Source organism: Microplitis mediator, chromosome 4 (assembly GCF_029852145.1).
Source record: "Microplitis mediator isolate UGA2020A chromosome 4, iyMicMedi2.1, whole genome shotgun sequence".
NCBI classification, from domain to species: Eukaryota; Metazoa; Arthropoda; class Insecta; order Hymenoptera; family Braconidae; genus Microplitis; species Microplitis mediator.
Window position 1 is genome coordinate 3,771,271 of NC_079972.1, and position 27,013 is coordinate 3,798,283.

The following is a 27,013-nucleotide window of genomic DNA, read 5'->3' on the forward strand; positions in this document are numbered from 1 at the left end:
AACATGATAATGCCATCAAGGTGTAAGCAAGTAAGTAACTCTCATTGAAAAACACTGTAGTAATTTTTCAGTAGTTCAAAGTAAATTTTTACGACAATACTTGTCAATAGAAGTTAAGTACTTACATGTTTCTTTTCATATTGCTCTAAAATATCTGTAAGTAAACCGTAACTTATCCACTAATAATTATTTTTATAAAGGCTTTATAAAAGTTTATAGTAGTATTTAAGTCGCTGATCCAATGATAATTTGGGTAATTTTATGAAAATGTTGTCATGTAATTAATTATTAACATTTTCGAAAAAACAAAAGAAGTGTTCATCGAAGTATTTAGTAATAAATCAACTGTTTATAGTAAAAATATTGAGTTTCTAAGAGATTTTCACAACAATATGACAAATCTAAAGTTTTAGCTATAAACATTCGAAATTACCCTTAACAAATATACTCGCTACTATAAATACTTAACAATATAGTAATAATTTAACAGACCTATTGAAGAGAACATCTCGTCGTCTTCGATCTCTTCGAGTATTTCCGTCACCGGTAGAATCATGAAGTTGTGATGGAGGAATCATCTCTGGTAAATCCATGTATATTTGCTGTAGATAATTGAAAAATTAGAATTCATTAGAGCTAATAGATATATATTAAAGTGCTCGGAAAAAACTGAAAATTCTTATTTCACTAGGCTCCAACTGAAATTGGTTGGGTACCTGGAGGAAAAAATTTTCTTCAAATACGAGCCTTTAATTCGAAACTATAGTGGTCTAACTTTTCAGAAGTTATTCCAGGGTAAAGTTGAATTTATATCGGATGTCTCTACAATTGCTTTTTTCCGATGAAACTAGTAATTTTATCACAAAACGCGATAGCATTATTTTTTAAAAGCCCAGTAAAAAAATCTGGAAAACTGTTGACTACGTGCCAGCCCCAAAAATTCCCGCTCTTTTCAGGCGCCCTTAAGTTTGAAAACAGTATTATGAATACATTTTCGAGTTTAGAGAAAGTTAAGTTTTGCAGTAGTCTACGAAAATCTAAAAAACAAAAGTAATTCGAAAAATTACTATAAAATGGTTATTTTCTGAATTTTCTATCATTGATATCTAGTGAACTGATCAACCGATTTCGACGTCAGATGCGGCAATTGACACTGTTTGTCAGCTTCTGATGCTAAAAAAATTTTAATATCAATCAGCTTAACAATTCTGATGTTACTCGAAATAAACACTTTTTCGAAATTTTTTAGTTAACGATATCTCTGGAACGATTGGTTAGAATTTGATGGTTGAGACGACATTCGATGCGGATTTAAAAATTTAGAGCTAATTAGATTTTCAAATTAATGATTAAAAATATCATAAATTTTATCTGGGAAACTCGTTCTTTCAAAAATTTCAGTTTCGGAATATGTCAAAACGTACTTTACGGATCAAGCTCAATTTTTCACGGAACCTAAGAATTAATAAGCAGCTTCGAATAATGCATCACAAATCCAAATCGATTACAATGTTCGGAAGTTATAGAATATTTACATAGATGGGTAGGCACGTATATACACTCGAACATCATCTTTCAAGATATTTTAAAATAGTCAGAATGGCTTCCTCGGATCTCAAAACGTCGACATCTCTACAAAACTTGGTTTTCGAAAATCGGACGTAACCAATAATTTTTCTTTTTTGGAAAATTTTCAATTTTCCTACCGGGAAGCTAGGAAAGTACCGGTTTTTTAACGCATACCCTAATCAATATGATGCGATAACATATGGCGTTTATGTTGCATGGTGTTTGAGAATTACGAATGCGATTCGTATAAATGTCAATTTATTATTTGTATTCTATATATTTCGAATGTAGGAGAAAACCCGCTGATGACCAGAGACGAGAGCAAGTAAGAGCCATTACGAACAAGTAAAAGAGAGAGCAAGACAATGAGAGTTCGCATATGTTTTATCCGAGGGCCCTGGAAAACAAGCCGCAGGCTGTATTAACGATTGCGGCACGGACGTTAACCATAAGTCTTATTTGGTAACGTGTGGATCACCGCTTCTTACATTGATATCGAGAAGTCAGTACTGCTGGAAGAGATGTAACTTGGAGCAGTTCAGGAGGTACGTTGACTGTTACGCGAACCTAATACCTAACTGTCGGCGGTGTATTCAATCTCTCCAAAGATCTTCGAGTAGACTGCAGCACCATTGCCGATGCGGATAATAAAGACGGAGCAAGATACGACCAACGATTCCATCTTGTACGATTACGGTATTTGATTTATTATTTTTTGTACCGGTTAAATTGACGTTTTATTTTATTAAATTGTTGCTGATTATAAGTACCCGACTAATTAATTACGCTTGTTTTATTCGATATTTATTCTTACAATAATATTTAGTGCAGGATATAACTGACTTTTGTACTATATGAATGAAAAATTTAAAAAAATAATAATTTTGAAATTTTTTTTTTTAATTTTTTCCATTAATTACTGCTTTTGAGCAAAAAAAAAGGTTTGTTGCTAAAAAAACTTCTGAAAATGGAAGAAATGATTAAACACCGAAGAATCGCTCACCATGCGATTTTTGGCAAAAATGATAATTTTAAAGCTTCGGAGCACTAAGAAATAGGGCTTCACTCGAGCCGAGACAAGACAAGATTGGGAAAGTCTTGTCTTGATCTCGAAAGCTTTGATCTCGTCTTGATCTTGACTTCAAAATGTAAGTCTTGCATCGATCTCGAAAAATAAGTTATTAATAATATTGTCTTGTCAAGATCTCGTCTTGGTCATGAATAACCTGAAATTTTCTTAATATCAGTCATAATTCGTTATTACTTGGAATTTATACAAGTATATTAATATAGGTGTAGATATGTAAAAATATTTAAAACAATCAAGAAGCTAAAATAAAGTCAATAGTTATAATCTTTTTTAAAGCATGGAGTCTTATTACGAGTAATTCTCATATACTTATACTTATTGTATTTTTGGTCTTGTTAAGACTTAGCGAGATGGTTTTAATGATATTGGTGTTGGTCTTGAATCGCGATCTATAATATCGTCTTGGTCTTGTCTTGACAAATCAAGACGAGGTCAAGACAAGACCAATATAATCTCGATCTTGAGTGAAGCCCTACTAAGAAAGAAAAATCGCAGCGCTTTAAAACTTTAAGGGGTTTTTTGGGACGTCCCAAGGTTGAAAAAAAAACGACGGTATCCTTCGTTTATTTGTTATATCCAAAGTTATACCAAGATTTTCAAATATCCCTTAACATGCAAATTTTCATCTTTTTTTCATTCGACATTGTCGCTTCGGAAAAATTTTTTTCATTAAAAGCCACTATTTGTGTCTTATAGAAAATGTTTTGCAGTTTTAAAAACCCTACTTCTGTTAATAGTGTGTTTAAATGGGAAATAAAATATTGCGATAAGATAAATATTGCGATAAGTTTAAATATTAATATTATGAGCTTATATTCAAATGGGAACTGTGGATACTCTCGCTTTTTTTTTTGAAACACCACATTACATTTCTAAAATTTTTAATCTAACAGTATTTTTGAAACCTACTCGACTTATTCAAATAGATTATGACAAATTTTATTGAATATTCCCCCATAAAGACAAATATGAATGCTAGGTTTCTATTGAATGCTTAAAAAACTTTTTGATTAAAAAGTGAATTTCAAATCAAACATTTGTAAAAATGAGTATCCTAGTAACATTGTGAATGAAAATTGTTCGACACAATATTTACAATTACTTTAGTACAAAAAATAAATTTACACAAAATATCACAATATATTAAGCATTCTTATGCAAACCTACTTTTCTTATTCTACGCTATTTAATATTGTTTTACTCACATCAAAATCAATATCATTGAAGTCCTCGGAATTCATCTCCATATTTACGTCACGATCTTCTGCATTTTCTAGCTTTTCAATGAAACCACTGGCACAATTCGGACATGTATAATCCTATAAAAATATAATGTATGTTTTATTTACTATATTCAAATGAATCAAGAAAAAAAAGTCATAGAAACTATCGTAATACTAAAAAGAAATGCTAAGTTCAAGCTCTTAATATTAATATTAAGAAATGCACCATTACGATTTTCCGTTTCCCATTTAAATAACATGAGAAAACTTTCTTTAACTTTGAAATTTTATAACTCGTCAAGATATGTAAGGTAAAGACATAAAAATATTTTCTTTTTAAATTTCAAAAACAAAAAATTTGGGCTTTTTTTCCACATAATTGAGCTCGAAAACAGTGGGAAGTCAATATTTACAAAGTAGCGGTTTATTGACTAAGAAAACATAAGAAGTCATTTTTGTACGTTTATTCAACTCATGCGCGCTATTCACGTTTTATCATGCCTAAAATGCGAACCCTAAATGGCCGTTTACCGATTGGTGAAAAATTATTTGTCAAAACGCAATAAAAATGTCTACTATCCCGGCCATTGTGACGTAATGAAAATAAACGTAACTATCTTTCAAGCTCTTACTGAATATGGGGTAATTACAATTCCCTGTTGTTACCCATTGAGTAGCCAAGGTTGTGATGCCGAATGTTTTTTTTTCACCATGTCACTAAACAGCTATTGAGACTTCGCTTTTTAGGCGATTAATAAGACGTGGATAGCGCATATGAGTTGAATAAAACTATGGGCGCAACATGTAGGGTAAGTCATAATCCGTCACCCGCGATGTGTTTAGCACTGACACATTATGAATCACTTACCCTACTAGTTACGCCAATAACTATTTTTAAATCGATATTAAGGATGAAATAAAATTTTTTATCAGAAATTAAAAATAAGGCTTGTGAGGAATTTATTCAAGTTTCTAAAGCTGCCCTAAAAATTACTGTGCGACCACTAGTTGCTGTGACATCGATAATCAAAGACAAAAGGATCCTTTTTCATTTGAAGGCCAATATCTCAGTAAAAAATCCCCGTACACAGACAACAAAAAAGCAAGTTGTAGCTGAATAAATTTTCTAACTGATCTATATATTGGTTTTGTTGAAAAAAAATTTCCCGGACCCGTAGACCCAAAAAACAAAACCAAAAAATTTAGGAAATTTTTGTCACGAGCTATTTCTGATGATTACACAATAACTGTGGCTCAAAAAAAATTTGCTAGAATATCTTTAAACTAAAGATTTCAAGCTTCGAATTGCTTTTTTTAATTTTTCGATACGACCATTTTTCACGAAAATACAGCCTTCCAAAATCGTCAATTTTTATAGCGGGGAGCTAAAAAAGTATAACTTACAGTGTCAGACTAATCTATTTAAACAGAAGATAAAATTAATTTTTTCAAATACCAAGGACTATCACTCGTCATGTATTATCTTTTACTTTTACACGTGAGTTAACCTGCGTTCTAGCATCATTTTTCGAAAAATGGAACCTTAGATCTTTTTGTGAATAATTTTATAGCTTCAAAAAATGGTTCTAGAGTTAAAAACTAAACCAATTATTTCTTCATTTCTTAAATATGATTTATATTTTTACGGGAAAATTTAGGAAATAACGTACATACACCCGTGATTTATTAAATAGAAATAGAATGCAAACGGTGGTAATATTTATATAGTCTTCCAAGAAGACTGATTGATTATCAACTGAGTATAAAAAATTTTTAGAAAAAAAATTAAGTGAATAGAGAATCTCCATTCTAAATAAAACATACTTACAGGTAATAAACACTCGATTTCGATACTGCATTTGTGGCAAAAAAATCGAGATATTGAAGTTCCGTCTACTACGGCTTCGGCCATATTTAAGTTTGGTTACTGGTTGTAGAAGAGTAACTGAAAATTTAAAGAACACAATTATCAAAACAATAGTAACAACAATAGAAATGATATAATAAGTACGTTATCTATAATATTAAAATTATCACGACTACTCCTGGGAAGAATCAATCATAAATATATATTAGGCAGTATAAAAAAAAATCGACTATATTTATTTTTAAAAAGTTTGATTCATAGTAAATTTTACTAATATTCGACTTTTTCGGCGAAACTATCAGACTTATCGTAAAATGTTATAGGACCTTTTTTGTAGATCATTCTATTTCCTACAAATTATCTTTATCACAATTTTCGAAATTTTTGAAAGTCCTTTAGTTATTTACCTTAAAAGTAAGTAATTAAAATCGGAAAGAATACGATTTCTTAGAATAAACAGACATTTAAATGCAAATACTTAAATAACTTTCAAAAATCTCGGAAACTTTAATTTAGGTTAATTGTAGGAAATAAAATGATCTACAAAAAAGGTCCTATAACATTTTACGATGAGTTTGATAGTTTTGCCGAAAAAGTTGAACAATAGTAAAATTTACTATAAATCAAACTTTGAGATTGAATAACTTTTAAAAAATTTAATTTATCAAAAAATGATAGGAAACCTGTTTTCAACAAAAATGTCCATTGATTTTTCCGATACTTTAATTCGCTAACGAGTGATAAAATTCCAAACATTAAAAAAATAATTTTCCCATGTTAATCAAATGAGAAATAGAAAATTGCGATGAGGTACTCCTTAATATTAAAATTAGGAGATGCAGTTTTAACAAGGTCATATTTTCGGTATCCTGTTCAATATTTTCAGAGATATTATACTTTTTAAAAATTAATATAGTCGATTTTTTTGATAGGCACTAATATATATATTAGGGTGCATTATGTCGGAGCAACATTTTTTATTCAAGTGCATGTGGAAAAAATCATAGTTCAACACAAAAAAAAAATTTTCGCGCAAGAAAAACAATTCTATGTCGATTACAAACCTAGCTCATTGAAAAATTCGATTTTCCCATTTAAATAACACGGGAAAAGTTTTTTTTAGCTTTAAGTATTGTTAACTCTTTAACAAATCAATAGATCGAATAGACTAATACATGTTTTTGTAGGAAATTGAACGCTCTACAAAAAAGTTCTCCTATCATTTTTAGATAAATCCATCTGTTCAAAAGTTATCGGAGCTTGAAGTAAAGTTGGAGATCTTTTTACTTTTCCGGCGAAACTATCAGACTTATCACAAAATGTAATAGGATCTTTTTTGTTGATAATTTTATTCTCTAGAAGTTATATTCAATAAAGTTTTTACGAATTCCGCATTGTTTTCTAGTTATTTTTATTTTAATGTCAAGCTCTTAAAATCGATCAGAAGACTATTTTTTTTATGAACATGACGTTAAAATGAAAATAACTAGAAAACAATGCGGAATTCGAAAAAACTTTATTGGAAATAATTTCTAGGAGATAAAATTGTCTACAAAGAAGGTTCAATGATATTTTCTAATAGGTCTGATAATTTCGCCGGAAAAGTAAGAAAATCTTAAAATTTAATATGAATTCAACTTCAACCTCAAATAACTTTTGAACAAATAGATTCCTCAAAAAATGATAATTATCTTTTTTTGTAGAGCGTCCAATTCCCTACAAAAATATGCCTGCCAATTATTCCTATGACGCATCGTTAGCTACTTATAAAAATCAGAAGACGTAAAAAAAATTTTTTCCATGTTATTCTTATGGGAAATAGAAAAGAGCAATGCGGACAATGTTAATATTAATATTAAGAGCTCTAATTTTCACAGGCGTCTTTTTTATCTATTCGAAACTTTTGAACCTGTTTGGAAGAAATAAAAAAATTTGTTTGTTTTTTGAATCACCCTAATATATATATATATATATATATATATATATATATATATATATATATATATATATATATATATATGTCGGAGATAAAATAATATTTGGGATTTTTCTGGGAATTGGGAAAGTCACAACTTTATTGAGTTTACTCTTAGACAATAAAACTTAGTAAAAGTATTTTATAACTATGACGGTAAACTTAGGTCGAAGGAGCACATCTGGGCATTCAACGTAGCCACGATCGAAGGATAATACTCGATACTATGTCGAATTAAATTTTTTAAAAAATTTCTAAAAATCAAAAGATATAAAAAAAAATCAAAAATGTAGAAAAATCCGTGGATTAGAAATTTTGTTATTAATAAAAAACAAAAAAAAATAAATACCGCTTACCTTAAATTAAATTTTAAACCGATTAAATGCATTTAATTCAATATGTAAATTGCTGGTGTTACGTTCCCGAAATATTTATTAATTGAATAAATTTAATTATTTTATTAATAATTCATTATAAATAAACTCTGAGCCGTTATGAACGGAAATATCGCTGATAAGCATTTTTAGAACGTCGACACAGTCCGTCCGTAGACAAAACAAAGTGTCTACTTAGATGAGAATTGGACTGCTTCGACGTTCCTATAAGGAACCTGAGATGCAACACTGTATTAATTTTATTATATATGATTATGCAGTGTCAAAAGAAATTCAGTTAGTCAGAGGACCCAGCAGAGACGAGTACTCTGCTGAATCCGTATCTATTAGTCTGCTTTTTACACTCCAATAATTATAAAATAAACCTACGACTAATTCTAAATTAATCTAACCTTATTTTGGGGTGCCAATTAGCACCCCAATATTTTCACCTACCCTATGACTGATCCATAGCCCTATTAATACCCAGGGGCGAGCACTTACTAGCAGTTGCACCCTGTCCTATAACCCTGAGCGCTCAACAGCAGTTCGGGTTTCCTGCCGATTTTCCTACCATTCACTTGCTATTATAAAAATAATTATTTGGAGTTAGGATCGGCATCAAAAATATTATTAAATCGCGAAAATTAAATAAATAAATAATTAAAATCAAATAATCAAAGACCTGACTTTAATTTTTGTTTAATAAATATTTATAAATTTAAATAAGAAATTAAGTTAATAGATGAATATATCATATATAAGTCGATATATTCTATTCATTTGTTTACGTTAAGCAATATAAATTGAAAACTTTATTCGATATTAAGTATTTATTATGTTTATTATAATGAATGTTTAGTAATAAAAATACTAAATACTTATTAGAGATTGAAATTTTTAATTGTTATTGCTTAAAGTAAACAAATAAGTAGAATATATCGACTTACATATAATATATTCATCTATTTATTTAATTACTTATTTAAATTTATAAATATTTATTAAATAAAGTTCAAAAGTTAAGAAAATTAATTGTTTTGATAAGTTTAGTGTCAGAGGTTGCGGCGATTTGAATTTAAGTCATCCCTTTTGGGGTGATTTTATGTTTTTTTTTTTTTCATATTATCTTTTATATTTTTTTACAATACCAGTAATTTGTATATTGCATATTAATGCATTTACTCGGTTTAAAAATTAATTTATAGAAAGCGGTACTTTTTTTCAACTTCCCGCTTAGAAAATTGAAAATTTTCAAAAATTCGGGAAGTTATCGGTTTCGGTCCGATTTTCGAAAATCGAATTTTTATCAGATCTTGACGTTTTGAGGTTCTAGAAAGCTATTCTGACTAATCTCAAGATGATGCCCAAGTGTATGTATGTGTGTAAGTACGTACGTACGTATGTAAATATCTGCAACTTTTGAACGGATAAACCGATTTCGATCGTCAAGGTGTCATTCGGCGCGGCTTGTTACTATCTAAAAGCTGTAACAAATGGAGCTTGAAAATTATAAAAAAAAAACAAAATATAGAGTCTAATCTAACATTACAAAATGCTCAGCGAAGCGGGCGGGTAGCAGCTAGTATTCAATAAATTAGTCTCTAAGTGAATATTTCAAATTTAGCGCGCACAATGAAGCCGCCATTTTTCTACTAGTAAGCATGAGAGAAAGTAAGTGTCCGTCTAAAAACAAAGACAGATAGCTAGTCACAATATCGGAGAATTTATTTTTAGGAAACCGTGCGGTAAATCGTTCTGTAACTTTTTTACTATACGCTTTAGATATCAAATTATCTAATAAAAAGTTTTTTTTTTTGTAGGTCAAGTTTGTGAATTTTTTACAAATCATTGATTTCCGGTAAAATTGAATAAGGACAACCATAAAAGCCCGTGTATAATTACATGATTTTAATTAATTATATCTCTCAAACGAAGTGGTAAAAAATTCTGATTTTTTTTCTCAAGTACATTGAAGTATAATTTTTCAAATAAAAATAAAAAAAGTGGGGGTCAAGTTTGAGAGTTGTGGATGCCAAACTACCTAAAAATAACTAAATTAAGTGTACAATAAATGAATAACGGTGTTATAAATTAAAATATAGCGTGTGTGAAGTAAAATATAAAAATTATATTCAGTCATGTATGATGTGTGAAAATTAGTCCAGAGGACTCGTATGTGTAAAACCGGTCAGGGGACGTAAGAATATATGGGGCTTTCCTGATTAGAAAATACGATTCGTCAGGATTAAAACTGTTTTAATCGTTTTAAACCGTCACGAATCGTCAATTGATGATTAAAGAGGAATAAAAACAATTAAATTTTTAATCGTTTCTAATCTTCATGCAGAACCAGAAATTGCTGCATATTAATTTACGATTAAAGAAGATTTATGAGGATTAAAATTTTTTAATCCTCATGAATCGTCTTTAATCGTGAAATAATTAACTATCATTTGAGGATTAGAGACGATTGAGTGTCAAAAATCATGAAGATTATGACGATTAATGATGAGTAAATTTTTAATCGTTTTTAATCCTCACGAATGGTATTTTCCAATCAGGGTTTCCACGCCAAATCGGACAGTTTCAAAAATAGTTGTTTTTGATTTTCTTAAGTTCTTGGTGTTTTTTAGTACCCCTCAAAAGAGGCTTCCTGGTATGCTTAGAGATTTTTTTGATCACTAATTCAAAAAATATCGAATTTTCAAAAAAACCACTCTTTCTATGATTTTTTTGTCATAACTTTCGTAGTAATGGTTCAAATTCAATGTTTTTTTTTCAAAATTGTTGTTTTCTAGATAGTCTTTACCGAAAAAAATACAAAATAAATATTTAAAATGTTTTTAATCGAGATTTTCGAATTTTAAGTTTTCAATCGTGTTTTTAAAACTGTGTGTATCCTTCGATTTTCTATCTTAAACTTCTATCCATCCTGCAACTTTGAAGCCCTGTCCGATAGTGGGCCTTCCATAATTACTATTTTTTTTGGATTTTTGAAAATTGAAACAATTTTTTTTTTTTTTGCTCTAAATTATCATCAGTACCGATTTTTGACACGGTATACTTTTTTTTCTTACACATTATAAATTGATTTCGAAATTTATTCGTCCTGATTAGGGATTTAAAAGCAGTAAGTAACAGTTAATGCTAATTATGAGCAGTTATAACAAACATTTTTATTTATTTTCATGTTCTTTTAAAAAGTTTATATTAACGACAGTTTTGTGAACTAGAGTACTCTCCTAAGTTAATATAGCTGCGTCGCTTTTTCGAATAATTGTATAATACTTTTGAGTTCCTGTACACTGATAGAAGGATTTAGTTGTATTTAATAAGATTTGGTTGTATTTACTAAATGATTTAGTAACGAACCTTGCAATACTAAATATTTGGTTACAGGTAAAAAATCATTTAGTAAAGCTCATTTATTTTCACCAAATAAATATTTAGAAGTATTTAAGAAATGATTTATTGGGGCACAATAAATCATTTATTAGGATTAAAAAACTAATTCTTTTAACTTATTTTAGCGCATAACCTAATTGTTCCACTTAAAATAAATTAAAATCATAATAATAAATTATTTTAAGTAAAAATATACAGTATTATAAAGAAAATAACCTCATTTTATTATAATTTTGTATTTAAGATAAATAACAAATTTTTAGTTAAATAAGTTTTAATTATACAAATAACACACATAATTTTAATATACATAAGTTAAAAATTTTAAATTAAACTCTAATGATAAATGAAATATAAGCCATTTAGTATTAACTGAATTTGTAACGGTTTGATATATTTTTACTCTCTAAACATGAATTAGTGAAAATAAGTGAGTATTCACTAATTTCAAGTGCAAATCGAACCACTAATTTCAAAAAGTGGTTCGATTGAAACTTAAAATTAGTGAACATTCACTTATTTCACTTATTCATGTTTAGAGAGTATTTTGTCTATATATTAAAAATATGTTAAAAATAAAGATGTTGAGAGCTCCTCCATAATTTGAAATAGTTCAGTTGAAATCAATTGAAAATTAATGTTTTTAAAATCACTAAATTGATTTGGAAATCACAACACTAACTCCGATTGAGACGAAACGCACAATACTGTGAAAGCGGTGATATATTCACACACATATGCTACACTGATATTTTCCACAAATACATACGTAGTTTTCAATCCCAAACAAGCCATCTACCGTCAAAACTTACCAAAAAAATATTTAGTACCGATTACCAAAAATTTAGTTGGTGGAAACAAATATTTATTTTACCATAATTAAATTTAATTGAGATAAAAAAATTATTTATTAAACTATAATAAATTATATTGATGGGCACAAAATATTTTATTCTCCCAAATAAGTGACTAAAAATTTTGTTACTAAATCTGTTTAGTACTCAGTATTAAATCCTTCTATCAGTGTATTTTTTGAATCAGGATGTTATTTCATTTGATTCAGAAATGTACAAACATATTCTTTAAAATTATTAATCAGTTTATTACTACAATAGTTACTCATACTAATTTTTGATTTGGAAGTTTAATGCATATTTTTATTTAAAAAAAAATTGATTTATACTAAAAATTTAAATAATATTTTCGTTTAATGACCACATTTTCAATAATAGAAAATTTTAGGTTACCCAGTAAATAAGCATTGACAATTAAATACATATAGTGTGAAAATCTTTAAAATTTGAACATAGTAATTATTTACTACTTTAGGTATTAAGATAACGAAATTTGTTGATATTCGCATACATTAAACAAAAATAATTATCAACGGCGAGATTTATGTTTTGATGTCCAAATTGTGAGTTTACAATTCAAAACTAACTACAACTAAACGAGAAAAACAAGCAAATACGCTGTGCCCATCGGGGCCACGAGTGGACCAACCGCCGCCATTTTGTGCCTCAAAACATCATGGCGTCCACAAAAAACTCGTAGATTAGAGTTCACTGAATGATGGATGAGGGTATGTGTTTATAATGGCTTATCTGAAATCTTGGTGAATATATTCCTAGTGGAGGTAGCCCTTATGGGTTGGGGAAGAACTTGCGCGCCCCACCACTAAACCTATGCAAGCGGTTCACCAGAGCTGAAGTCTGGTACCATGGGGGCCCCATTTCCAAGCCCCATTTCGGTCAGAGTCTCTTTATTTCCTGGGATGGCAGGAATGGGGGGCCGAGTGAGGTAGGACTCGTGGTGGCTGTTGGTGAGACACCCACATGCAATGCATGCCTAATGGGTAAGTTAATATGAGCTTATGCTCATATTTCGCTATTATAATATATGGTGGATTCAGTATATACAATAGGGATTACGCAGCGCGAGTATGCCCAAAAGGGTGAGGTATCGGCTTCCGGTCGGCGGCGGTGGACTTAGGTCCCGTTACATTAATTAAATTGCCCATCGGGGCGGCATCTGGCGTCAAAATTTTTTCTTCACCCAAGTAAATCTGTTACTTGGTTTGAGAGCTAGATTTATTGTGTGAAGAAAAATGTACTTTTGAACCAAGCATATACAAATCTTGATTTAAGAGTCCTGAGACTCCTTGAGCCAAGAAATAAATTCTTGAAGCAAAAAAAAATTGAATTTTTCAAACTAGTATTCTTGGTTCAAGAATATTACACTTGAATCAAGTAAACTTTTTTTTCTGTCCTGAATTAACATATTGTAAAGTGAGCGAATGCACAAAAGGATTCTGGTGTAGGTGTGGTGGAATTTAACAACAAAAATTACACAAAATTAATAATAAATAATTTAGATCTTTATTTTACGTTATTTACACTTAAATACTGTGAGAAACAATACTTATAGAGCAAATGCGACTGATTGATACGCGATAGCGAATGCAACAATGTTAATTTCACGTATGTGGACTCGACACGTGGTCGGTAGCAGTTAAACACGCGGTATTAATTTACAATTAATTAAACGCGAGTGGCAATCAATTTATCCTCAATAAAGAGTAGCCTTAATGTACTAGCTAATTATTGAGAATAATTAAGATGATAATTCAGCGGAATTATTAATTCAATAGCGGTTAGCAACTCGAGAATATTTAGAAGAAACGAAGCAATTTGAGTACACGTGGTTATTAGTACGACTGCACAATGTAGAATGTCAAGCACGAGGTGAAGCGGTTGAACACCAGAAGCGAAAAGCCATGTAATGACGGCGTCTTCTTCCTTCGTTGCCGCTTTGTGATGACGTGGGCAGCATGGCTGTCCTAACGAATTTTCCTATTGGCTTAAAAGCGCGCCAACAGGATGTAGTTAGCCGCCGATTTCCCTGATTGGTCGGCTGGTAGCGGGGCTCTCATGCCGGCTTGACACGACAGTCAGTAGCGAGTTCGGCAGCTCCCGGACGTAGCGAAATTGCACGAAGCTTTTCAAGATGATGAACACATATTAATATCATACCTACATGCTCGCTCTTCTCTCTGAGGATTGAATTTTCGCCACTACCATACGGAGGATTCGAACTTAACACCGAACACACTAAACGCGCGAGAAACCAACGATAACACCGCTACGCTACGGAAGCAGTTGAAAAATTACAGTTCGACTGTGCTTCTAATGCTTTATTATCATGCACGGTTTCGAAGTTAGCCTAAGAAAACAGACGAAAAAAAAAATTTCAAAATTTTTGCTCGTCTTTCAAAAAGTCTATGGGCTTCAATAAATTTTGTTGAATAATCTGACCTTATGACTCTTTTAGCAAATTTTATGCCCTTTAATTTGCCGGCCTTAAAAAGTCTCTACGACGATTTGGCGCCGAGTTATCATTGATCAAAGCAAAAAATCAAAGCATGATAAAAAATTTTAAGTCCAGATCTGAAAACTAGAAACTTGAGGCTACAATTTGTTTTTTTTTTTTTATCTTTACTCTACGACCATTTTTCAACGAGTTACAGCATGTTGAAAATGACCCAAAAATTAAAAATTTTTTTTCTATCCCTCAATTTTTGGGACCAGTGTACTTATGCGTAGTGAGAAACGGTGACTACATTGTCAGAGTAGTTGCAATGACTATTAAAAGTAGTTACAAGAACTATTAAGTAATAAACAAACTAAAGTACTCACTGGTACATTCTTTATTTGTAGGGGTGAACTAAAAAAGTATTGCATTATTATTTCTGAAGTATAAGTTCTGAGGAATAATAGTAAATAGTTACCATACCAAAACAAAAAATCTGTCTATCGGTTGACCCTGCGGGCCAGCCCCAAAACTTCCCGCTGTTTTCGAGCTTCTTCAGCTCGAAAACATTGTTATGAGTTCATTTTCGAGCTCTTGGAGCTCGAAAATACTTTTGTATACCATTGTTTTCGAAAAAGACCGTTTTTTAGCATTTATTTCTACCACGATATCTCGCGAACGAATTAACTGATTTTGATGGCTAAGGCGGCAATCGGCGCGTTTTATCAAGGTCTAGAGCTGATAAGATTTTGAAGTCGATCGTTTAAGTCGTTTCTGAGAAATCAATAAAAAACTAAAAAACAAAAATTTTTTTTTTCGTAATTCGCCAATATTTTCGAGTCTACTTGATCAAATTATCTGAAATTTCCAGGAAAGTTGATGGCCAACAAGCTCTTTCGATTGCCACCTTAACCATCCAAATCGGTTCATTAGTTGAAAAGTTACAAAGAGTTCACATATACACACACACACACACACACACACACACACACACACACACACACACACACACAGACATTCATACATACATACATACCGACACTCGGACGTCATTCTGAAAATAGTCAAAATAACTTCCTAGGACCTCAAAACGTCGACATCTGATGAAAACTCGATCTTCGAAAATCGGGGTAAAAACAATAACTTTCCGACATTTTCGAAAATCACCGATTTTCTTAGCGGGAAGTTAAAAATGTTAGTAATGCTTAGTTAATACTACTACTTTCAAATAGTTTCGAGCACTATGATATAGTACAAGAAACTATAAATATTAGTTAAGATTACTATTCTTTCATACTCATCCCTTTCTAGTTACTACAACTATGCACTTTTCTCTTAGTGTGATCTCCATAATTACAACTTTTCAAACATCATAAAAATAACTAAATTCTTGCCAAGTTTAAAATTTTTTCACCAATTGTTACCAGAGATATAATTATTCATAGTTTCATTCTTAAAAAAGCCATTCGATAGCCGAAATGGAAGTAGATTTCTCATTATTTGGTTATTTTAACCTTTCAGATAAAGATTCCGACAAATCCTGATTAAAGAGAATAAAAAATACATTATAGAGAGTAAAATTATTAAAATATGTAAAATAGCTATATTATTATTACCATTGTATTATTATCATAATTAATATTATTCTTGTTATTGACATATCATATTATTTATTAGACTGGGCCAAAAAAATCGACTATTTTTTTTTTTTCGATACTGTGAAAACATTATTCCCGATGACAAAAAAAAATTATTGTGCAAGTTTGAGCCCTTAATATTGATATTAAGAGGTGTATCGTTACAACTTTTAGTTTTTTGACAGAAATTACATTTTTTACCCAAAACTTGTAAATCATCTATCTGAAAAATTTGAGCCATGTATATTCTTAAAGGAAATTAAATTCCCTACAAAAAATCTTTCTTAGTAAATTGACGTAAAACGAGCCGTTTCCTTGTAACCTTGCCTCAAACATTGATATGTTTTTTAAATTGTTTGTTTCCATTTTGGATTTTCGTAACTACTAGAAATATTAAAATTTTTTTTAGTCGATATATATTCTTGAAGGAAATTTAATGCTCTACAAAAAAGGTCACTTAATATTTTTTGCTAAATTCACTCCTTCGAAAGTTATTCAGGTTATTAAAGTCGTTTTGACTCAACTTCAACCTTGAATAACTTTCGAAGGAGTGAATTTAGAAAAAAATATTAAGTGACCTTTTTTGTAGAGCATTAAATTTCATTCAAGAATATATATATATATATATATAGGGGAAGGGGGGCAAAACGGGGTAGGGTGGGCAAAATGGGGTACCCTCAAAATTTTATGAAAAAAAAAAATTTTTTTTTTTCGTCTAATTAGTATAAATCCGATATATTTGCGCACTTTTAGCCCTACGCATGACACCTGGGGCAAAATGGACCAGCCGAAAATCCTGAAAAAATGATTCTTTCAAATTTTTATCGTTAAATTAAAAAAAATTTGATATAATTCCGCATTTTTAGCTTTACCCATAACACCTAGGGCAAAATGGACCAGCCGAAAATTTTTAAAAAATGATTCTTTCATATTTTTATCGTCAAATTGAAAAAAATATAATACACTAGTCCATTTTTCGGCTGATTTGTTATAGCTGGGGCAAATTTGGCCACTAAAAATATTCGAAAATAATATTTTATTTTTTTATTGATAAAATATTTTAAATAATGCAAAATAATCTGCAATCTAAAAAATCAAAAAACACGTTTCTTGGGTTCAAAATAATGACAAATAAGAAATACAGAATTGTTTTTTTTTTATTAAATAGCAATTAGTAATTAAGCTAATCGAAGGGAAACGATTTATTACACTTAAAAAAATTTTTCTTGAGTATTATAAAACCAAAAATAGTTGTCAAGAGAAAGAAATACATTCTTAATAATGAAAACAATTTAAAAAAAAAAAAAAAAAAAAATATCATTTTTTGGAGGGAGGCCTCTCTGCCCCACAAAAATTTTTTTTTTTGCCTCCGTGTCCACCAATGATGTGAAATGTAATTTTTCTTTATGTATATTACATATAAAAGATTCAAGTAATAAAATTTGATCAATTTTCAGAAATTTTTTTTTTTCAACTTTTTTTAAGGGTACCCCGTTTTGCCCGCCAAAAATAAAAATTTTATTTTTTAACGGCAGCTAAAAATTTTGTCTATTTACCTCGAATATCACTAAAAACAAAAAGATTTAGCGTATTTTAGTCCTCGAAAACTTAGTATTTCCTTAGGTACCCCGTTTTGCCCCCCCCCCCTCCCCTATATCTTGACTAAAAAAAATTTTAATATTTCTAGTAGTTACAAAAATCCAAAATAGAAACAAAAAATTTAAAAAACAAATGAATGTTTAAGGCACGATTACAAGGAAACGGCTCGTTTAACGTCAATTTACTAAGAAAGATTTTTTGTGGGAAATTCAATTTCCTTTAAGAATATACATTGCTCAAATTTTCCAGATAGATGATTTACAAGTTTTGGGTAAAAAATGAAATTTCTGTCAAAAAACTAAAAGTTGTAACGACACACTTCTTAATATGAATATTAAGGGCTCAAACTTGCACAATATTTTTTTTTTGTCATCAGGAAAAATATTTTCATAGTATCGAAAAAAAAAAAATAGTCGATTTTTTTGGCCCAGTCTATTATTTATGTACTCTCAATAAAACAAAGTTGGATATAACCACTTGAATTAAAATGTATTTATTTTAAAAGTGTTACACAACAATAATATGAATTCGAACAGTCTTATGAATTAACTAAAAAAAGTAGGAGAACTAATGCAATAGCTAAATTTCAAAAATTTCAATGAATCAAAAAAAAATGATAAAATTTTTGAAAAGTTACGTCACGGGGATCAATACAATAGTTAGATTTCTATGAAACCTACTTATAAAATTCAAAAATTGCAATGAATAAATGGTTTAATCAATGAGTTGTATAGTGAAAATTAAAAGCAATCGAGCGAGCTTTCAGATGGAAGAAGCAAGAATGAGATATCTTTTTTTGGTTAAAAGTTACATCCAGTTAAATCAGTAAAAAGATTGTTTTTTGAAAAATTTGAAAAATTACAAAAAAACCATAACTTCTAAAATTTTTAGCCGAATTAGCTCGTTTTCGAACTCATCCAAGGTTATGGTCCATAAAATAAGTATTCTAAGTTTCGTTAAGATCGGTGTAGAATTGTGGACGCTATCGTGGGAGGATGGCACGTTATATCTTATATATGGGTCATTCCACCAGTTAAAATTTTTTTTGGAGTGTGACCCCCGCGGATTTTGTTGAAATTTTGTGGAGTGATTCTCTACATCAAAATGAAGATTCTCTGAAGAGTTGAGCTCTTAATATTAAGTACTTTCGAAGTAATCATTTTTTTAATTTTGACAATTTTTTTTTTACTTTTTCTTCAATTTTTTTCTATAGTAAAAACATTTTCTATAAAAATGCAATCTCTGCAAAATTTTATAAAAAATTCTCAGCTTTTCGATAAAAATATTTATTTTTCATTATAAGTAACGGAAGGCCTTCAAAATTTTAATTATTTTTGCCTTGCGACAATTTTTACTTCAAATTTGATATTTTTTTCTGTAAGCTGATAATTTTTTACGAAAAATGTCATTTTGGCGATGGGATCCTTTTTTGTTTGAAGATAAATAAATTATAAAATAATAATAATTGATTTTATGATGCTTTTTAAACGGTAAAATATTGTTGTACAAATTTTTAGCCCACAGAAAGTAGTCAATTTTACAAAATCAAATAGAAACACCTTTGATTTTGCTTCAATCGTTTTTTTTCGATACCCAATAGGATATTAAGAAATTCTAGAAAGAATCAGAAGACGCTCGCCATTTGTTTATAAATAATAAGCATTTGAAAAAAATGTAAATTGAATAATTTTTTTCTCAGAACCTATTGGTTTTAGGTTTTTGAGGTCCACAGATAAATTGTAGAAACAACTGTCCGTGACCCCCACTACTAGTCCTACTCTACTCCCGAGAGCGCGCCGGGCCAAAATTGTAATTGCGTTCAGCTCGCTATAACTCGGTGTGACTATAGAAATAATTTTTTTGAAAATAGCTAATTTATAAACAACAATATTCTTGATTTTTACTAATCTATCCGAAGTCCGGCAAGTTAATAGAGCAAAAGATATTGTCGCGTGAAGTTGAAGTACATTTTTGGCTCTAAAAAATCAAATTTTTTTTTTAAAATTCCGACCAACTTAAAAAAATGTTTATTTCAATGTAACAAATAAGTGGTTAAAATTTCAGAGCGATCTGATAATTTGTTCAAAAGATACACCATTTGTTTATAAAAATAAGCCGAAATTTCAATTATTTATAACTTTGGTGCTACTAATCGGACGGGGATTTAAAAAAAAGTAACATATTCTTCTTTTTAAGCTCTACAATTTATCTGTGGACCTCAAAAACCTAAAACCAATAGGTTCTGAGAAAAAAATTATTCAATTTACATTTTTTTCAAATGCTTATTATTTATAAACAAATGGCGAGCGTCTTCTGATTCTTTCTAGAATTTCTTAATATCCTATTGGGTATCGAAAAAAAACGATTGAAGCAAAATCAAAGGTGTTTCTATTTAATTTTGTAAATCCATGTAAAACTGACTACTTTCTGTGGGCTATTTCCAAGTTTCGATATTTGAATTTACCGTCAAAAAATTCGCATAACATACTCTATTGTACATCTAGAGAGTGTTACTGTTTAACTGTAAGCTATACTTTTTAAAAACCCGGTGTTGACTGATACGTCTACAGATTAATTCATAAAAATAAAGTTTTTATCAAAAAGCTGAGAGTTTTTTACAAAAAAAAATGAAGAACTTACATTTTTATAGAAAATTACTATAGAAAAAAATTAATGAAAAAGTTAAAAAAAAATCGGCCTATTGGTTGACCCTGCGGGCCAGCCCCAAAACTTCCTGCTGTTTTCGAGCTCCTCGAGCTTTAAGGGGTTATATCCACTTGTGATTTTCAAAAAATCGAATTTTTTTTTTGTCATTTTTTGAATGTACATATATTGAAGAATATTCTCTGAAAATTTCAAATCGATCCGACAATTAGTTTCGGAGATATGAGCGTATTAGTAAGGACGTCTCCGAGCGTTCGAAAGTAGGCAGAGCGCGAGCCGGAGTAGCAGCTATTTCTCGTAGCCGCTATACTTTTGTTCTCGACTTATATTGTGTTTGGGACCCTAAAGTAATAATACAAAAGGTCTAGTTTATACCTGAAACCTATGTTGAGGAATTTTAAGTTAAAAATATGTGAATTCATCAGTTAAAAGTGATTTCCACGTAGACAAGTTGTGTTTGTGCTCAGTTTGTGTATTTCTCAGTGTGTAAAGTTTAATTAATTCAAGTAAATGTTATATGAGTGCTATGGGATTATCACTTGGACCCAATGCTCATTCCTACGCGAGTAAAGACGACGCAGAGCGCATCTCAATTTCGGACGCAATAGCGCAAGGGTCGACGCGCGAGGGGAGAATGGCTCGTAGACAACAACAATTAAACATTTTGGAGGCAAACGACGAAGCAGAGGGTTCCTCTTATGATGCTGGAATAGATGACACGATGTAAGTTGAAAAAAAAAATTTTAATTTAGTGTAAATCGTTCCCGAAACTTTAAACGCGTTTATCTCAAAACCGTGTTTTCAGAGTCGGTGAGCAAAATTTCTCCGAAACCGCTAAACCGATCGGTTTGAAATTTTTACACGACTTACTCAGATATATTTTTCAGGTAATGATCGAAGGAATAAGGTTTTGGACAATAATTTCGATTTTTTAAGCCACTTCGAAGTGAAAAATTTTCATGAAAAATTGAATTTTTTTTTTGAACAGCCGCCATTTTGTCAAAAATCAAAATTTTGACTAGACCTTCGATCATTACCTGTATTTATTTATTACAAAACTAAATATTTTTGGTTTTTGGTTTTCAGATAATTTGGACCAGAGATATCTTGCTCACCGCCAAGCACCTTTTTTTGGAGGTCTCTCCGCGGATCATCTACAGGAGCTAGGGGATCCAATATTTTTTTAAATAAACCGCTGATTGTTAAAGTACATTAAATTCTGTTGAAGTACATTTTTTCCATTAATGTATAAAATAAAATGCCTCTTGGAAAAAAATTCACAAAAAAACGCGTTTTTTCTGCCTCGCAAGTGGATATAACCCCTTAAAAAATTGTTGTGAATACATTTCCGAGCTCTTTGAGCTCGAAAATACTTTTGTATGCCGTTGTTTTCGAAAAAAACCGTTTTTTACCATTTTTTCTCCAACGATATCTCTCAAACGATGTGACCGATTGAGACAGTTGAGGTGGCAATCGACGGGTTTTATCAAGTTCTAAAGCTGATCAGATTTTGAAATTGATTTATTTGATCGTTTTTGAGAAATTTCAAAAAAACTAATAATAGAACCGACTTTGAAAACACAATTGAGCCTATAATTCTGATCGGATCTTAATGAAATTTTCCATAATTATTCTATGAGCGATAATCTTGATCAAGTTCGAAGATGGGCTAAATCGGTCAATTAGTTCAGAAGTTATCGCTGTTTGAAATTTTCACGATTTTTCGAAAAAATCAGTTTATCACTGTTAAACTTCATATAACTTCAAAACTAAAAGTCATCGACAATTTCTGTAAAAAGTATCTAAAAGGTTGTTGAGAAGCTTTAATTTTTAACCTTAAACTTTATGTTCTGACCATTTCTTCCAATAATTTGATAGTCTTAAAAGTTTGGATAGAATCAAAAAACTTAGAAAAAATGGTTTTCATTCCAGATAACTTATGTATTTTCTATAATAATCTATTTCCGTCAGTTTTATTTTCTTGAGAATAAAATAATCTGTAAATTTTACAACTATTTTATATTTTCAAAGTATGCCGTTTATAACTTCTAATGTTTCAAACGTACCTGTACGCCTTTTCATTGGTCTTGTCGTCACGATAGCGCCTACAATTCTTATCGGATCCTGATGAAATTTTCTACATTTATTCTATAGGCGATTATCTTGATCAAAAACCGTCTTTTACCATTTCCGTTTTCAACGATGTCCCTCGAGCGGATAAAACGATTGAGATTGTTCTTGTGGCAATCAGCGCGTTCTTTCAAATTCTAAAGCTGATTTAATTTTGACATTGATCAATAGAGTCGTTTTAAAGATATTAACCCCCCCCCCCCCCCGTTATTTACCATTTCTTTGGCGAGCATGGTTTTAACTTTTGATTTGTCTCATAAAATGAGAGTGATTAAAGTCTCGAAGAGCAGTAAATTCATCGGGGACTAAATAAGTGGATAATAGCTGTAGTCTAACAAGCAGTGACCGGCAGACTTACGGTATTTCAATAAGCTTCACACTTTCTTCAGTTAGTCCCCTGTACCTAGGGTCTATAAAATGAGGAGTCTTTCGTTCGACCGGCGGTTGCTATAGACACTCAAGTGTAAAAGTTGTAAAAAAATGACCGAAAAAAAACGTGATCGTAACAAGTCTGCCGCTTTGATATCTTGTAGTATTCAATGGAAGTTATCGAAAAATAAAATTGGCAGACACCTATGACAGTTTCAAGGTTATGGCCGATAGGTTCACAAGTACAAAAAAAGTTTTATAATTTACATTATTTTAACAAAGTTGCCGTTTATATATGTTGCTAATAACCTTATTTGGCATATGTATTTTGAATGGCAGACACATAATGTGGTTCCATCACCCAGGTAGACAACGAACTTCAGTGACGTCCATAAGCACGTACTATCTCACTTGCTCTAATCCAGTCTTTAGGTCTAATTAAAATTTCTATTACATTACTTTAATTTAAATACAATCGTGTTATATTGAATGCAATCAATAATAAGCACGGGTTATAATAATAACAGTATTTTTTAAATATACACACAATAATGCATGAAAGGGTCTTGTACGGAATTTATTCACGTTTCCAACGCCACCCTCAAATTTACTGTACGATCATTGGTACCTGAAATATCGATGGCCAAAACCAAAAGGATCATTTTTCGTTTGAAGACTGATATCTTAGCGACAAGTTGTCGTACGAATCTCCAAAAAAATGCAAATTAAAGCTGATAAAATTTGCTTATTGACCTATGGATTGATTTAGCTGAGAAAATTTTTCCACAGCCCGTGGACTCTTTCAAAGAAAAGAAAAAATTTAGAAAATTTTTGTCTCGCGGTATTTTTTGTATGAGCGATAGCCGTAGCTCTAATAAAATTTAATCAAAACGCGTGAAAACTAGAGATTTCAAGCTACAGAATGCTTTTTTTTCATGATACGATTTATTTTCAGGAAGTTACAGCCTTGCAAAACTCACTTAAAAATTTGTAAAATTTTTCTGTTCCTTTAATTTATGGCATAGGTGTACGTAAGAAAAGTTTTTTTTTTGGTCATTTTTTTACAACTTTTACACCTGAGTGTCTATAGCAACCGCCGGTCGAACGAAAGAGTCCCCATTTTATAGACCCCAGGTACAGGGGACTAACTGAAGAAAGTGTGAAGCTTATTGAAATACCGTAAGTCTGCCGGTCACTGGCTCTCAGACTACTTGTTCGAAACTGAATGTTAACAAATAGAGGAGACCCTATTAGGGTATAAAGGCGAGGTTACGTCTTTCTATTTTAACCCGACTAGTTCACCAGTACAGGGAACTGGTGCCACGGGGGGCCTCTCCAAGACATAGTCAGCAAGAGTCTCTTTATTTCCTGAGGTGGCAGGAATGTGTATTCCACAAAGGTATGGACTCGTGGTGGGTTTGGTTAGATACTACACGCAATGAGGATTTTTGATTCTACATCCGGTTAATATCCACCCTTATTCAAATATTTATATTTTTTCGACTAAGTGTCGACTGGGAAAGAGGTAGGGGCTACGCAGCACGTGTATAGCCAAAAAGGTGAGGAAACAGTCCCCTGTGAGACTTCGGGCCCGTTACACTAATTTTTTTACCATTTCTTTCTCCAACGATATCCCTCGAACGAATTAACGAATTAACTGCTTAAAATGGTTCTTGAGGCAGTCGATGCAAGTTGTTGAGTTCTAAAGTAAATTTTGGAATCGATTCATTAAATAATTTTTAAGAATATTGAAAAAACTAAAAAAAAAAAATTTTTCTCATACTTTTCAATTTTCTTAGAGTCTGTTCGATCGAATGATTTGAAACTCGACGGGAAGTTGACGGCTGACAAGCTCTTTGATTGCCTGAAGAATCATCTCAATCGGTTAATTCATTGCAATGTAATAAAAAGTTCACACACACGCATACATACATACACATACATACAGGCACTAGGACATCATTCTGAAAAAAGTCAGAATAGCTTCCTAGAATCTCATAACGTCGACAACTGATGAAAACTCGATTCTCGAAAATCGGGGTGAAAACAGTAACATCCAGTATTTTTTGAAAATGGTCGATTTTCATAGAGGAGGTTAAAAATTTCTTGTTCTTTACTTACTTCCGATTTCTCAAATTTCTAAAGTTTAATATGAATCATAACTGTTTTTCGGGATCAAAGAGTTCGATAAAACCGATATACTTAAGGGATCCAACTGGTTTAGGCGGTCAAAAAAAGACTATTTTCAACAATATATTTAGAAATGAATTGTTATAAATATTTATAACAAGTTTATTGAGGTTGACTAATACAATCTTAAAGTTCATAGAAATAGTATATTACATACCTAGGCCAATAAAATCAGAAAAGTCTCAGACCACATGTTTGTCAGCCTCGGCTTCGCCTTGGCCAACAATTACATGTGCTCTGAGACTTTCCTTATTCTACTGACCTAGGTATGTAATATACTATTTGCACACCTCAAGCGCGAAAGCGCTGAGGGTGCTCTATTGTCGCTCGATTTCCCCCCAAGCTGCTCTGAACTTTGATTTGGCTTGAATAATTAGTGTGCTACTGGCTTAGGGAAAGTAGAAAATCTAGCAGGGGACGAACAAGCGGATAATTGCTTGTTGAGAACCCAAAAGATACAAGTGGAGAAGCCCTTTACATAGGGTATGGGGAGAACTTGCGTCCCACCACTAATCTATGCAAGCAGTTGACCAGAGCTGAAGTCTGGTACCATGGGGAATCCATTCCAAGCCCCACTTCGACCAGAGTCTCTCTATTTCCGGAGATGGGAGGATTGTTTGGGTCCAAATGAGGTCGGACTCGTGGTGGTTGTTGGTGAGGCACCCATATGCAATGCATGCCTAATGGGTAAGCTAATGTGAGCTTATGTTCATATTTCGCTCTTATAATATATGGTGGTGTTGATTATACAAATAGGGACCACGCAGCGCGAGTATGCCCAAAAGGACGAAGTATCGGCCTCCCGTCAAACGGAGGTGGGCCTAACAGCCCCGTTACATTAATTAAATTGTCGCTCGATTTTTTTGATTTTTTCACTCTTCTCATAGCTTGAAATGGCGGGTGAAGGTAACTCCGTAAAAAAAAAGTAGTTCGCTGGCGGCGGTGATATTTCGATAATGGCTTATCTAAAATGAAAAAATAAAAATTATTTACATTCAGTAAACGTGTAGCTCTCGTCTGAACTACGGTCAAATTTAAATTTTGATTTTAACAATTTTTTTTTTTGGCCCAGACAGTAAAAAAACCGCATTGTTTGAAATTTTTTTTCAAATGTCCATTTTTTTATTTATCGATAAATATCAATATCCGTAGTTCAGATGAGAGCTACACGTTGACTGAATGTAAATAATTTTTACTTTTTCATTTTAGATGAGCCGTTATCGAAATGTCACCGCCGCCAGCGAACTACCTTTTTTTTTACGGGGTTACCTTTACCCGCCATATCAAGGTATTAGAAGAGTGAAAAAATAAAATTCTATGTACTTGAAGAGTGTATTAGTCAACCTAAATAAACTTTTTATAAATATTTATAACAATTAATTTCTAAACAAATTAATGAAAATAGCCTTTTACTTTGGTTGCTAAAACCAGAATGATCCCTTAAGAAAATTGTCAAACTTGAACAGCTAAAAAACGTTGACAATGTTTTCGAGCAGTCTTCAAGGTACTCAAAAACAGCAGAAAATTTTGAAACTTGCCCGCAGTTAACCGGTTTCTACATTATTCTTTGCCAATAGCTTTTTTTCCTAAAGTGAAAAATTCAAAGAAA

The 27,013-nt window shown here is 31.2% G+C and overlaps 1 protein-coding gene across 8 annotated transcripts in view; it reads right to left on the reverse strand.

Annotated features, from left to right (window-relative positions):
* LOC130667116 (E3 ubiquitin-protein ligase Iruka) overlaps positions 1 to 27,013 on the reverse strand; it is a 45,124-nt gene that overhangs the window by 16,918 nt on the left and 1,193 nt on the right. For 7 of the 8 annotated variants that reach the window (XM_057468586.1, XM_057468584.1, XM_057468589.1 and 4 more), the window contains exons 2-4: positions 5,711 to 5,827; positions 3,865 to 3,978; positions 493 to 602 (exon numbers count right to left, since the gene is read on the reverse strand). In XM_057468586.1, the coding sequence (XP_057324569.1) occupies positions 493 to 602; positions 3,865 to 3,978; positions 5,711 to 5,794 (308 nt within the window). In that variant the 5' untranslated portion in view covers positions 5,795 to 5,827. Of the gene's footprint in view, positions 1 to 492; positions 603 to 3,864; positions 3,979 to 5,710; positions 5,828 to 22,781; positions 22,801 to 27,013 lie in introns of those variants that run through there. The other variant, XM_057468590.1, reaches the window with a different exon arrangement.